The 15,593-nt window shown below is 36.3% G+C and overlaps 1 protein-coding gene across 5 annotated transcripts in view; it reads right to left on the reverse strand.

Moving 5' to 3' along the window:
- The window catches only part of SFSWAP (splicing factor SWAP), a 94,577-nt gene that overhangs the window by 77,023 nt on the left and 1,961 nt on the right, over positions 1 to 15,593 (reverse strand). For all 5 annotated transcript variants that reach the window (XM_073312294.1, XM_073312291.1, XM_073312293.1 and 2 more), the window contains exons 2-5: positions 14,474 to 14,643; positions 13,747 to 13,884; positions 3,871 to 3,956; positions 526 to 751 (exon numbers count right to left, since the gene is read on the reverse strand). In XM_073312294.1, coding sequence (XP_073168395.1) covers positions 526 to 751; positions 3,871 to 3,956; positions 13,747 to 13,884; positions 14,474 to 14,643 — 620 coding nt within the window. The remainder of the gene's footprint in view (positions 1 to 525; positions 752 to 3,870; positions 3,957 to 13,746; positions 13,885 to 14,473; positions 14,644 to 15,593) is intronic.

The raw sequence follows: 15,593 nt of genomic DNA on the forward strand, positions 1-15,593 counted from the left end.
ATGCTTTCTCAGTGATTGCCCTGCTCTCCCTCTACCCAATGTATTCCCCTTCTGGGAAACAAAAATCGGTAAATAATTTCAATGAAGACATCACTTCTTTTACATTTGTAAAATATTTATAAAACACAGTATCATGCAATTAATTCTACAAAAAGCAAATGCTACCAGAAGGGTGCAGAAAGAAAGCCAAACAATAGCACTTTTAAAATATGTGGCAACTTCCATCCAAAAGCAGGCTATACACAGTGATCACTTCATGTACCCATGATGTTCAGCCACTTCTGGGGTACAGCCACTGTTAAAGTACATAGCAGCAATGCACAACGGTTTAGGACAGGAAGTGATCACCACCTTACCCAAATGAACCTGCTGGGAGTAATTTACAGAGACAGAATGCAGTAACTTCCATGTGGCCCTGCCTTATTCCAGTTCAGATAATTGCCTCAGTTTTGCAAAATAAACCAGAGAACATTTATAAAACCACACATGATCAAGACACGCATTTTATATCAAACAATAACTTACTCTTTTTTTCTTCCATTTTGTTTTCGGAAGGAGCAGCATATCGTCCCTCCTTCATAGCCTTCTGAATGAGTTTGTAATAGGGGTTGAGGTAGTGATCGAATCGCAAGAAGTCAAACTGAGAATTGCGGGCTTGCTTGGCTTTCAGCATAATCTCAAACTGAACTCCCTGCTTGCACACAAAATTTGCAGTACGCTCTATAATTGCATGCATTTTTGCAGTTGGTGGCTATGGGAACAAAATAAAAATACTTATGAACACATTTTACCAATCAATCCATGAACAATTAAGTAAATTAGCGAGACACCTGGCTAGCGTTAAACAAAGGAAGAGCCTCCAAGCTTCCATATCTGAAGAAACCCTGAAGATTCACTATATTTCCTTCCTGTAAACTTCTCCCACTAGTCTCTCTCAATACAGTTACCATTATTTCTGCTAGGGGAAATTAACATCACTCTCAAAGTATGCAAATAGTGTCCTAGACTGGTAGAGAGATTGATAGTAAGTAGCAAGACTTCCTCCAGGAAACTGTATCTTAGCAGGTTTCAGAGTAGCAGCCGTGTTAGTCTGTATTCACAAAAATATCTTAGCAGTGTCCTCTGAATGGCAATTCCTCTGTGCTGCCACAATCAACCATATCAAAGTTTGAATGCTTTTTTCAAGCAAAAAAGCTAAACAGCACTACACCATTTTCACCCACTACTGGGGACTAATGAAAGCTGCCAACCACCCTTCCAAATAAAACCAAACCATCTGGAGAACAAGAACATAATTTAAGAATTGAAATGCTTCATAAACAATACTGCTCACTGTCTTTATTTAATTCGCTACTCAGCTCAGTCTATTTTTTCTTAACTGCACATGATGAATTTCTACAATTAAAATAATTGATACCCAAGAAGAACTAGATGCCACGATGGTTCATTCTATGTTTTTACATTTTTTGCACTGACAGATACAGAAGTCTGAGTAGAGCATAGCAAGATTCCATTTCAAAACAGCTAAGGCAAACCATATTAAGATTGGTGCCATTTGTTTAAATGTGGAAAAATATTTTTGTTTGAAGGTGATGTAAACACAAAGGACCTTTATTTTGGCAAGTTTATTTCTACTGAAGTCTCTATTAAAATATTAACTTGAAAAATAATCACACTTTTGTCTAATTTTTCCTCTCCCCAACTGTTCCAAGTAACACCTGAGGTTATTATAATTAAAAGTTAGCGAAGAAGTTCTCTCTATAGTATCAGTTTCTTTACTTGTGTATCTGACAGACTTTGTGCACAGCCAATTTCACAATGTAATCATTTAATCAGTTGGTCTCTGGTGGCCCTTTTGAGCAGCAACAGGGGAGAGAAACAGAACAGGAAAATATTACTGAAACCATAAATATCAGCAGGAGAACTCAAAAGGCAGAGGATGTATATGAAACTATTTTTAACTTTCTTCAAATACACTAGATTTAAAATTAATGGTATCCCTTTCATAACAAGCTCCTGAAAAATATATGCCGATCAATTACTCCTATGCTGACAGGGAAACTTATAACTAGATTATTAGTACTACTGGCCTATAAAATAAAATGTATTTTTAAAAATGGGGTTTGGGATTGACAATAACTGTCAAAAATAGAAAACTTGCATTTTGGATAGTAACTTTGGATTTTTTGATAAATGGACTGATGACACTTGGCGCATGTCACAAACTTAACAGAGGACCCTAGCAACTTCTAGAAGGTCCTTGGAGGCACACCATCAGCCATCTGTATGCCCTCATAAATGCAAAGAGCAGTATCACAACTGCAGTCTACCAGATGAGGAAAAAAAGATAATGAGAGGGGAGAGAAATGGAGAGCCCAGAATAAAGAGATTCCACTGTGATCAGAATGGTTCATCTGGATTTATTCTTAATGTACCAATGGGAAAATACAATTGAATAGGGTTCTACCATTGACAGCAACTCAACCTCCAACATTTATAACAAAGAAACCCTACTGCAAAGATAACTGCATTGAAGGAGTATATTTATGGCGCACTCTTATACGTCTACGATAGTTTCGTTACACAAACATTTCACAGAAACCTTTGGAAAAAACAAGAAATCAATAAAACAAAAAATTCAAAATTGTAAAACAAGGATATAAGATCTGTTAAATGAATAGCTCTGATATGTACCACATGATACCAACATTAAACAGGATGAAATCCTTCAATGAATACCTAATGAAGACAAAGCTATGGTATACTGTGTGTTCCAGTATTTACTGCACTAAGAATACAGTGTTTACTCAGAGTTCTCGTAATTTTTGCCAATTAAGAGATCATCAGCAAATTGCTAAGTAATCTGTTGCCTCTGAGATGAGGCAAGTCCACAGAAACATTTTCAAAACATTCTATAATACATTTTTATGATATAAAGAATCCCTGTGTCTTTATATAAAACGAAAGGGAGTACTTGTGGCACCTTAGAGACTAACCAATTAGCCTCTAAGGTGCCACAAGTACTCCTTTTCTTTTTGCGAATACAGACTAACACGGCTGTTACTCTGAAACCTGTCTTTATACAAAACGTGAAACATACTGAATTCCAAACATTCACAAATGGTACCTCACTTCAGTGAAATCAAACTTCCGTGAAGAAGGAAGAGTTGATTGAGCCTACGTTTTTATAGAAAATAGGTAAATTGTATCAAGTTCAAAAATTACATTGCATGGATTGTGGTGACAGCATGGAATGAAAAGAAAACTTCTGTGGTTCTGATATTCCCAAAATAAGGGGATATATTTCTTAGACTTTATTAATTTTTCATCACTCTTTCATAAAAGTCCTCTCTAACATGGCTATAGTTGCTGTTTGCTTACTTAGGGGAAAAAAAATTAAAAATAGGGGTTGCACTCTTTTTTGTAAAAAGTTGAACTTTAATATATTTTTGCTCAAGGTTTTGTCTTTGTTCCAAATGAAAAGACAGATAATTATATTAATGTGGTTCTTTATGCTTTTATTTCAAAGAATTTGCAAAAGTTTGCCATTTTATCGGCACATAACCTAGTTTGTTGGCTGATGCGTTTTGGAATTTTAAAAATAAACACTACAAAAAAAATTACGTTTTCTTCCAGAGTACTTTAACCAATACTGTAAGTGATGCTAAAAGCACATTACACTAAAAATTATACCCTTTTCAATGGACCAAGTAAAATATGACAGTTCTAATTCTTTACCACCTTTGTCAGTTGAAATTAACCCACTAATTTTAAAATAGCTGGGTAGACAATGGAAAAATGCAGTTAAAACCTTATGACTGGCTATGAAAGTTTATAACAATAAAGGCAATATTAAATATACACACATACCAGTTCTACATCAGGAGGTACGCTCAATCCCAAGGGAGCAATGAAAGGTTCTTCATTTTCTTCAACATTTTCTGCCTGAGCTGCTTCTACAGTAAATGACAAAGTGAAATGCTACAGTACAGAACTAGTCAAAAAAAATGAGACATACAAAATATGTATTAATATTTTAAATAGAGAATTCTGATTCCTTGAACCACAGATCCTATCAGTATTCCTTAACTGCTGGGCCAGGACAAGTACTGAAAGTATTTGCACTACTCACCATGAAGGGTTTCTAAAGGCACTGGACCTTAAGAATCAAGTTATACTAATTACTATCTTGCTTTTCTCTGCAATATGGAACTTGCTTATATTCAGCACTGGACCAGTGCTTGATTTGTAGGATATTGTACCAATGGCTTATTAAAGGTCCAATATCTGACAAATCATCAACCCCTGACCCAGTAGTGAACAAACAAGTCTGATATTGCAGACAACTTCCATTATATCTTGAACTATTTTATGTCATGTCTATTTTTTTAAATAAGCTTTTCTCTTCCAAAATTAAGGGGCAATTTTTCAATGCAGTGGATAGAGATGTTCCTTTCTGCAACTAGGCAAGTTGTAGAGCTCCTACGTTCCCAATGCCACTAACATTTATTCATATGTGCAAATTACTCACATGAGTAGTCTCATTAACTTCAGTAAGGCTCAGTGTGGGCACAGGTGTCCACCCATATGCAATGCATTGCAGGATCAGTACAAGCATGAATGCGAAAAAAAGTGTTCGTTTTTTGTTTGTTTGTATTACACACAAAGGCGAGTTTCTATTGCTTTCCATTATGTGGAACAATATAAGTATATGTGACTAAAAACGTTTGCCCTCTACTAAATATTTATTTTATTAAAATGTAGTTACTGTTTGCACAGAAAATTTGTATTTTAACTAGTAGTTATTTTAGTAGGCTCCACTTTACTAGTTTAGACTTAAATAGCTTCAACACATGACTGAATCCACTCTCACCTTGACAAACTAGAGAATGCAAACAGTGAGAAAGACTGAATGAGAAAATGGACAACATACACAGCATTCTATTTTTGTACTTCCAAGCAGTTCAACCAGCACAGTGAGGTTCAATATTTTATTATTGGTGTTTAGCTTCAGTGACCTATGAAAAATGATGTGCAATACTGCTAATATGAAGAGATAAACAAAGCAGATATATATAAAAAAGCAACAGTTCTCCTCTGCTAGGGTATGTTAATGCTACACAGTTTCAGACATTAGAGAAAGATGCATGGAGACATGCAGATCTGATTTCAAACAGTTGTAGGCCACACTCGTAACGTTTCCCTCTAGCGGAACATACTTTAAGTGGAAGATTCAAGAAAAGGTATTTAATCTCTTACAATTCAGAGAGGGATGAGAATTGTAAAGGTCTCTTTCCCCTCCGCTCCTTTCATTTCATATCGAGTTTTGGAATAAAACTGTAGATATTTAATAGATTTACATTATACAAACTATTTTGCACAAATATAAAAAAGGAAGCAACAATACAGGAAATATTTATTTTTACTGTATATTTAATAAATGTTTTGTCCATTTGATTATTTTATGTATAATACCATTTTTGAAAATTAACTTCCTTTAAGAAATAAAAGTACAAAGAAGAGCATGACTGCAACATTACAATGCTATTCTATTTAGTAACCTTTAGAACTGAAGCAAGTGTTGCTCCTCCAGATTATCCTGCAGCACACGGGAATCCGTCATTTACTGTACTAGATGTACATCAAAAAAATCCAGAAAGTAAACTGTTGAGGTATTTCATTCTGAATAAAATAACCCTCTGATATAAACTTTAATCCCAATAAAAATAGATTACTTTATGGTGGAAATAACAAAGAAAGTAGGGGCGGGGGAAAAGCCAGAATAGGAAAGTATAACACTTCTGTGAAAATAAGAACCCTCCTTCAGAGGAGGCCCCGAAAGTCCACTTTGTTCAGGCCTCTTGGGAAGACATGTTTGATGGGATGCAGATATGATGGCTTTGACAACTACTTTATTATTTGTGTGGAAAGTCAGCAGGATCGGGGTCTAAGTCTGTTACAGGTTCGTCACCTATAAACTATTTGCTTTATTTGGCATCCATAGTTCAGAACGAGCAATTACCAAAAATCCAAAATAAATTACAGGTTTTTGTTGTTTTTTTTTTTTTAAAAAAATCAAGTGGAAAAGTATAGGGGATTTTAGGTCAAATGTTCCACATAAGAAAAACAAGATCCTGAAAGTGGAAGCAAACTTATACTAAATAAGTTTAGGCTACATCTTGACACTAGCAGAGTTGTAAATTTGTAATTGTGATTAACTGGCTTTTTAAAGTAATGAGCATGTTATGTACTTTTCCAAAAGAGAACTACATTAAAATTGCTTTCTTTAAAGTGACTGCTAAAGTTCACATTAACAGGTTACACTGGTGAATACAGTCCAAATCCAATAACTAATTTCTGCTCCACACTGACTTGAAAATATGGCATGTTTACAATTCACAGATCAACATTAAGGGAAATCTTAACTGCACCATTCTGTTGAAAATTCATAGCATGGTAAAATACAGCAAATTACAGAAGATAGATCTTTTCATCTGCTGTAACAACTGTCAGCCCTTTTCCAAGTATAATCAAGCCTTACTAGAAAATCTACTTTGCTACCTCTGTCTGTTTCTACAAAAGCATTTCGTGCAAGGTACATTTAAACAAGTGATTTCACTGTCAGAATTCCATTTTAATGAACTGCCTTAAGAACATCCATTTCCCTTCAGTGGTACTGACTCTGAAAGTGCAGTACAAGATCTGATGCAATGTACTCTAGCATTATAAAATTTTAAAGGTATTTCAACTTAAGAAGAATTCTGGCAGGGGAGGAAGGGAAGTGTTATGTTTTCTTTTTGACAGAAATCATACCACTAGTAAAGAGGGCTTTTTAAAGACTTTAAAAAAAAACAAAAAAACAAAAAAAAACTTGAACACTGAGTAAGAGAATGTAATAGCTCTCTGATGTTTTTTCCATTAGAAAAAATACCAGTTTAAGAGTAAGCCAGATCAACAGCTTTAACCAGGCACAGCTTTTCTACCAAGCAAGATAGAGATTTCTGTTTGTTCCTTACACTAAAACGTCCTACTCAATTGTTGTCATGATGAACTGAAAGTATTCCAAAAAAAAAGTTCAGTTCTGAACAAGCTCAATTATACACTAAATGAAATTAGAGTAATTTGTCTACACGCAACTACAAAGACAAAAGTGTACACCATGAGGAAAAAGTGGATTTTAAGTCTTTATCTATATTAAAGATCAATTTACTGGTATTATGGAGAGAAAAAGAGAATCAAGCATGCTAGAAATAATATTTAGGAAAGCAGGAGTGGAGCTTAAGTGTTTTGTAAAATAGTAAAACATTTTCCAATGACACAGAGTCAACATGCTAAACCACAGTTCCTCGGTTAGAGCTGGGCTCCCTTGAAATACTTGAAAACTATCTATAGTAATTGAAAGTAAAATAAAATTCAGAGTGGCATGATATTAAAATACTAGGAGTTATTCAGAATGTGCACTGAGATTGTATTTGGATGTGCTGTTTTAAAAGTAAAGGATTGGGATTCAAAGGGCTACAAGAATGATTCAGTGATCATATGAAGTAACAATGAAAAGATAGGTAAATAAATCCCATAGAAAAAAGATAAAAGGAGGCAGGATAGAAGTGTACACAATAATGAACTGAACAGAGAAAGCAGATGAGGAGCTTCTGTGTTAACTTTGTCTCATAATACAAAACGAGGGGACATTCAATAAAATTAAAAGGCAGCAAATTCAAAACTGCTAAAAGGAAACACTTTCTCCAAACAATGTGACTGTGGAACTGATTGTCATCACAAGAACTTAGTAAGATTAAAAGAAGCACTGGATATTTTATGACTCTACACATTCTTGTTATCCATAACAGTTTAATATACTTTCCCGTATTATCTTAAATCACTATGGGGCTTCAGCAAATCTCCATTATACATCAGGATCAGATCTAATGTAGTGTGATTACGTCCCACCTGCTGACTGCAGGGTTCTTGCACCTCCCTCTAGAGCAGGGAACGGCAACCTTTGGCACGCAGCCCGCCAGGCCAGTGGGAGCCGTGATCGGCCGAACCTGCGGACATGGCAGGTAAACAAACTGGCCCGGCCCGCCAGGGGGCTTACCCTGGTGGGCCGCATGTCAAAGGTTGCCAATCCTTGCTCTAGAGCAAGGATTCCCTAACTGCAGTACATGTACTATGGTAATGAACTTCAAGTTCCATCCATTCACTTTTTTAAGGTGATATGTGAACCAATAAAGTTTGAGAGCTGCTGCTTTCAAGCATATGACACTGGCCATTGTCAGAGACGGAATACTGGACTAGATGGACCTCATTTCTGAATCAGCATGGCAATTCCTATGGATATTGCACCCCTTTAGTAAAAACAAACAAAGTTTTCATTCTAGCCCAACAACAGCAATGCTACAGCTATGACTGAAATAGCATTTCCATTCAAAACCTCTATTTTGAGGCACTTGCAACCCTAGAATTCATTAGTATTCTTCATGCTACACAGAGGCAACTGAAGCAGAAATGTCAATCAGGGCAGTGTCAGCAGAAACACCCCTTCATCTTCCCAACAGATGGCTAATTCCAAAACTCCAATGATTACTTAACAAAAGAACATTCCAGACTAAAGACTAATTCCAACCTTGGTGTGTTAAAATTGAATTTGCAGGAATGTGAATGTTAATGCAGGTCTATTTAACCTCAAAAAATATTTCAGAATGTGTGAGAGTAGCAAATAGTCCTTATGTGAGGAAAAGAACTTTTACTTTCTTGGGCTTAAGCCCATTTGCCAACAACTAAATGAAAATATTGTAGCTAGCAATGCAGCTAGCTATAGAGAGGCACAGAAGGAAACTGGCTAGTGAACTGATAAAACTTCAGAAATTAATATTATAAGCAGAGCTGGCAGCAAGACCTATTGAGATTGTCTGACATTTCCCATTATAAGACCTTGTTTTCAGTTATTTATAACTTTGCAAAACTAACCATTTGGGCTGAAATTTTTGATACAGGCTCAGGCTGTTTGTTTTTTTTAATTCAGCCAAAATGGTTCAGCCATTTCTGGGAATAAGGCTAGGGAAAAACACATTGTTTTACCCATGTTAAAAACTTCTGGCAACCTTTTCTTTGGAATGTTCTGGTGCCCTCACACTTTTGAGAAGGGACTTGAAATTAGATTCCAGGCCTGCTGGTGACCTATGTAGGTACATCCCCAGAGCAGGTCCACCCTATGCAGTGAATGAAACAAGGGTACTGTGGAAAAGACAGTATGTGAACATGTAATTAAAGACTAATATAATGCACCTGCAGAAAGCGGCCAAATTAATTTGCACCAGTAAGCGGTTTTATGACAAGTTGGCTGGCTTGTCATGGGGTGCAGGCTACAAGTCAAGTTAGTAAAACTTGACAGCTGCTAACATAATCACTCTGTGCAGCCACTGTTATTTTGTAATGTTGGATTTTGTCACTTGAGCTGAGTGAACTTTGCAGTGGAGACATAGCCAGAGATAGATCTCATAATGCTGCTCAGAAGTGAACCGATAATCATGTGGCTTCTTTACAGATTTAATCAAATTGCTGAGGCCTTTTCAGACCATAAAATGTCCACTAAACTTAAAGAATATGTCCTAATTCCCAAGGAGAGTCTAACCTTTTGCCTTTTTTTCCCCAAGATGCATTCATATCTACTTAACAGAATAGGAAGTGTTCCTCCCTGCATCTACAGAGAAAGAGAGAGAGAGAGAGAAAGAAAAGACAACAGCTGAAGATTTCAGATAGCCTGCGACTTCCTTTCTGATGTTCAGTGTAAGCCAGGAATTTTCATTTTTCTGAACACTGGCAAAAAGGATGAATATTTCCTAAGAGGAAATTAATTCCTTATCCACCTTCTGTGAAACTCTGGTCTGCACACACCTTCAAAATTGTCTCTGTGCAGCACATACATTCAATACAGCTACAATAGTTCAGCTAGTCTCTGTGCCGAGTTACATTGATCAGAAAGGCAACAACGTGAAAAATGAATGGAAATGATGGGCTCAAACTGATGTGATATCAGAGTACTGAAAAGCAAGTTACGCTTCAAAGAAGCATACCTTATTTCTACCTCAAAAGGTTCTACTTGATTCACAAGGGGACACTTGGTTAACTTTGGTGGTCCTGCTGACCAAAAGAAACCTGCAAGAGATAGCCTGCAGTGACTGACAGAACTTACATGGAGTACAACTGTGAATCTGTAAGAACTTCAAAATGACTGGTAATGTGACTTTGGTGGCATCTAGATTTCTGCCTTTCTATATATAGATATTCAAAAATATTTTTTTTAAAAAATCCAAATCCTTCTTGATGCTTCCATTACAGATTTTCCTGGTAGTCAAGATAACATCTTTTTCAGCGATTAAAATGACCTTATACTTTGTCTGACTCTCTCAAAAACTCCGCAGCCTACTTGAGAAAGACGGAGTTCTAATAAAGTATTGGATCTTGCACTGAACAATCTTTGCCATTAAGAGTTTGAATATCTAGAAAGGTCTTGAGTTTTCTTGGCCAGTGAGGTACCAGTGGTATCATCTCAGTTGCTTCATCATGGTTTCTCTCCAGGGTACACAGAATGAGTAGACACACAAAGCTGGAATTTCCGTTTGGCTAATTTTGGTTTCCATGTATTTTCCTTCCAATGAACTTCTTCGTTTCTGAACTCTCTTCTGACATAATTCTACCAGTAGTTTTTCCCATAGAACCACTGGCTGGCTAAATACCATTGAGGTTCCATTTCCTTGCATCATGTTGCACCAGCTCAGTCAGCACGTTATATTTCCCTCAGATGTGTATAGGCACTGGGAGACAACAGATGTTTTTCTTCCCATTTAACTGCCAGCCTCGCCCTTCTACTGTACTGGGCATGTTTTATTAAAGTTACTGGAATGAGAAAGCAGGATTGTATCATCATGCGTAAGAAACGTTCCCTGGCAAATGGAAAGGGTCCTAACAGTTGTGAACAAAAACTTTCAAACATGAATAAGTTGTAAATTGCAGTCCTGAAACATTCTGAATCTATACAAATCTCTGATTTAAGGCCTAAATCCTAGCCTCAGTGCACAATCAGCCAAGCTGTGCATCTTTCTGGCTCTGTTCCACCCAACTTGTGGCTGTCTTGTTGTTGACTGGGTTGAGAAACCTTACAAAATAGGACTCTTCTGTGCCAGTATTTTTCTCCTCCACAGTTGTCTATCTTGGTGACATGTTAAGATTCTGCATTTTCTGAATATCTGCTTCTCCATATGCTTTGCAATGGTTCTCACTGAAAAGTTACTTACCTTAAACTTAGCTGACACCATTAGCAGTTTTGAGGCTATCTGCATTCCACGTGTGCATCCTGTGACTGATGTCATAAGCCTTTGCAGAAAATTTTACTTAGTCTACATCTACCTGCTAGGGTAATCTTATATTAGTGAACCTTTGTGTCTGAACTGCTCTATCACATCAGGACATGAAGTCTACTTCAAGCGTATGGCAACTTATCACTGGCATCTGCAGATGATGTTTCAAAGTACTGACACTTTCTTCAGCTTGTTCTTTCAAAAAGAAATCCAAGTTTGAAAGGATTACAATACCTTCAGACAGAGAAGCAACAGCTGTATCCAGTTTAGGTAGCTGGAAAGTTTGCCTTTGGGGACTATAAACGCTTCCTGGGTCTGCCTGCTGATGGGTTCACTACCCCCCCTGCAGCCCTAATAAGCTTTCCAATACAGAAATGACAGCAAATCAAATATTCTTCTCAAATTGGTTGGGTAATATATGCCTTGCCTTTTATTTTGAGTTTCTTTTTGGGATCACGAATAGATCAAAGCAGCAAGTGTTTGTTTAGCATAATCTTATTTTTCAGGTTGCAACATGATCAGTTGCACGGATACCTCTTTTACCTAGAATCCCACTCATTATTTGAGCACGTGTAACAGATCTCCATAGATTTTCAGATAATGACCTTAAGTAGTTGCTGTTCACCTCACTAGGCTGTGCACAGTTCCCCCATGTGAGGCAGAGGATGCAGATGAACCTCAAACTTGCTCTTGATCACCTTGGATTTTTCAAGAGACTTAGGCATACATGTTTTCATCAAGTCACAGTATCACTACAAAGTGCTCACACTGAGAAAAAGTAAAGGTGCCTTTGGAAAAGAGCCTTACTTGAAGCTACTTTTTAACATATACACAAATTTTGATGCTATTTCCTTAGATAGCTGATAGCCCACTTGTCTCATAGTGATTAAAAACTAGTGCTAAATAGGCAGAAGAGTGAGAGAAAGCTCTTGCAGCCTCTGACTTGAAAAACAAAAGAAAAATTTATATTAGAAAATAAGGGGCAGGCAGGCCCTTCAGTGACACTGCCCTGGATTGAGAGTTCAGCCCCAGTCAAGTGTAAGAACATACACAACCTTCTACAGGGATCTGCAAAAAGGATTTAATAGGGGAAACTTTTAAAAACATTACAGACCGAAGTATAAACAGACAAATGACAGGAAATTTACAGATCAAGAGCTCTTTCTTCAGCCCTGATTAATTCTATCATCCCTTTCTATTGCTTGGGTCTCAGAACACCAGACTCTCTCACACGCTGCAATAAGAAATTATTTTTCAAATTGCTAAGTAATGTAGTTACATTCATAGATGCCCCAACAGATGACGGTAAAAATCAGGAGTGTTGAGACACTCAATACAGCAATATTTTTAAAGCACACAGTGGATTTTGTTATAAGTGCAAAGTATTTTTATTGAAAATGAAATAAAAGACTACAACTCTGAATTTTATGGAGTATGCCTGTTACAGGCTCCTGTAATGGCACTTTAAAGAAAAACTTAAAAAAAAAAGTAGGCTGACAAATTTTAAAAAACATTAATAGACTACAAATTATACATCTTAATTTTTCAAAATTCTTCTAATACAATTGTAGGAGGGTTTTTCAGCTGCCCTATTTATGTTTCTAGGGGTCTTTTCGGTTAGTCAGTTTCCTCCTACTGATTATAAACAAACTGCATAAAAAACTAAAATAAGATTTTTTTCTAATTTCTTGAATTCTTGTTCTTAGCTGTAACAATCATGTACAAACTTTTCAGATAAATATGATTTTCAAACTGAATGTAGCCCTTCAACATCATTTTATGTTTAGTTTACATAACTATTTTGCATTTAATTCAGTTGACGTGTTTTTAAAACAGTGAAACATTCTTCCAGCTTTCATATGAAACCCTTGCCAATTAAGGGGGTCTTTGAGGGCTCAATGACATTCCAACATGACAACCATCTTCCCTAAACTACTATCATAACATGAGAAAATGAATGCCAAACGATGACAACTATAGCCCACATTATTACAGTAATGTGCATAAAAGAACTGGGAGACCCATTGTGCATTACTGAATTTTGTGAATAAGAACACAATTAAAAAAAACAAAGATAAAGTATCACCAAATTTATTGTTTCCTTATCTTGACAATTATGGCTTTAATTATAATATTTTGCAGTAAATTGGGAAAAGTAATATTTTGAAAAAAATAATCTAATCTTTTTAAGGTGAGAACTCACTGAAGCATCTCCTATAAGAGCTTTGCTGAGACGTTACCAACTTTTAAAAAAAGCCCTCAAATTATGACATGTACATTGTAATGAAGTATGGATTCACAACTTGCAACTGTAAAAGTAGTAAGGGTAGGTGAAGGTGCTTTTACCTTTCCCTACCAATCCCCAATGTTTATTCTGATTCCTCACCTCTTTCTCTGGAGGCCTGCTGCTCCTCCTCCTCTGTGGGTTCTGAAGGATCATAATAATCACTGCCATAACTGAATCCCACGGCGTTATATGTACCATCTTCTGCTAAAGCTTCACTCAGTCTCTTATATTCTTCCTCTTGAAGAAAAATGAAAATTCTAATTACTACTATGAAATATAATTAAGCTACACTATTTCTAAAAAACAAAACAAAAACCAACCCCCCCCCCCCCAGAACTATACCATTGTTTTCAACCTAACTTTTAGATAAAAATTGTATTCTTCACACTTTAGGCATAGTAACTTTTGCCAGCAAGTTTGTGAAAACCAAAGATAACAGAATGCATGTGCCTTTTGTTGACCATTTCCTCCTGCTGAGATAAAGATTTTAGTGGTTATACAGTCTAATATAATTAAGGAAAATGCAAGAGCGTTCAGTTATACAATACTGTTAAAGAAGAACAGTTAAAAGGATGGTGGGGGGTGTTTTGTTTTTTCAAATCCCAGTCTGCCCTCAAAATCTGGGCAATTTCTGTGTGGATCTATATATAAACTATCCTGAGGTCCTCTCAGACAGGCAAAGACTCCTGTTTTTCGAATCCACTGGGTACTGTCAAGATAATATCAGAAAGAATGAGTATAAAATGAGTGGGAGTAAATTTAATGTTTTAATTATTTAAATTTAATTAAATGTGTTCTAACTCAGGAAAGTTTCCTTGAGCAATACCTTGCCTCGCCTCCTCCTCAAGCAAGTCCGTATGCAAGGCTAAATACCTCTCTTCATCACAGAGGGCATCTATTCTAGCCTCCTCTTCAGACAATTGATAATCTCTGTTCCATGTGGAATATTCAGCGTCATATTCAGAGAGGTCATGGAGGTGACCACGTCCATCATACCTGCAAGATGAAAAAGCTGGTCAATGCAGAAAACTTAGGGTTTGGGTTTGTGTGACTACTTAAAAATACTTACCCATTAAAATGAAAAAAACACTAATATGTTAAAACATGCCTCATTTTAGAAGTTACATTTAATTTTGCTACTCACTTCACACCAACTATCAAAATGAAATATTTTAATAGTCTAAATTCCTCTCTAACAGAATAATAAAGAGTACAATTAAAGGCAAAAGTATCCTTTAATAGTTTAAATGGGATCCATTTCCTTAATAGTTCTTACCGTATATGGTTCAACCAACCATTCAATGTCACTTGCAAAATACTTTTTCTGGAAAGTCAAATAGCTTACATTCACACAAACCCGAATACATAAATACCTATCCGTAAGAACCAAACGGTCGAAATTTTCTCGCTTCTTTCTGCTAGTCCCGAACTCTCAGGAGAGATCTTCACCAAAGAAACTTGCGTCCATTGGAGGTAAAATCATGGCTAGGCTCGACCCCTAGCCATTTGGCTGAGGAAATAAGTTCTGGGTTATGTGATAGAGAGACAAACATACATAGGAACAGTAACATATACATGCAATTTAAGGAGGTTCACCATAAAAATGGCACCAATAACCAACGATGTGATTTCATCTCCTAAGCAGAAATGGTTTTGTGTGCAGAAAAAGTGCTGCATTAAGATAACGTTTGACATATTTCTCCTTTATGTGTCAATATTAGAAACCAATAGATAATAAAGAGATAGTAAACTTCACTCCGCTGGTTAGTCCTCACACACACAATTCTTGACTGAGCCATCTTGCTAAATCAAAAACAAAGAAAGTACATATAACTAATAGAAAATGTTATTGAGATATGTTGGTCTTGTTAATCAAAAGTGTTTATCCACAGGCAAATTTCTGCCCCAGTCTTCCCACAGTAATAGGCTTTCTTCAACTGGGGGAA

This window comes from Lepidochelys kempii, chromosome 15 (genome assembly GCF_965140265.1).
Source record: "Lepidochelys kempii isolate rLepKem1 chromosome 15, rLepKem1.hap2, whole genome shotgun sequence".
NCBI lineage: Eukaryota > Metazoa > Chordata > Testudines > Cheloniidae > Lepidochelys > Lepidochelys kempii.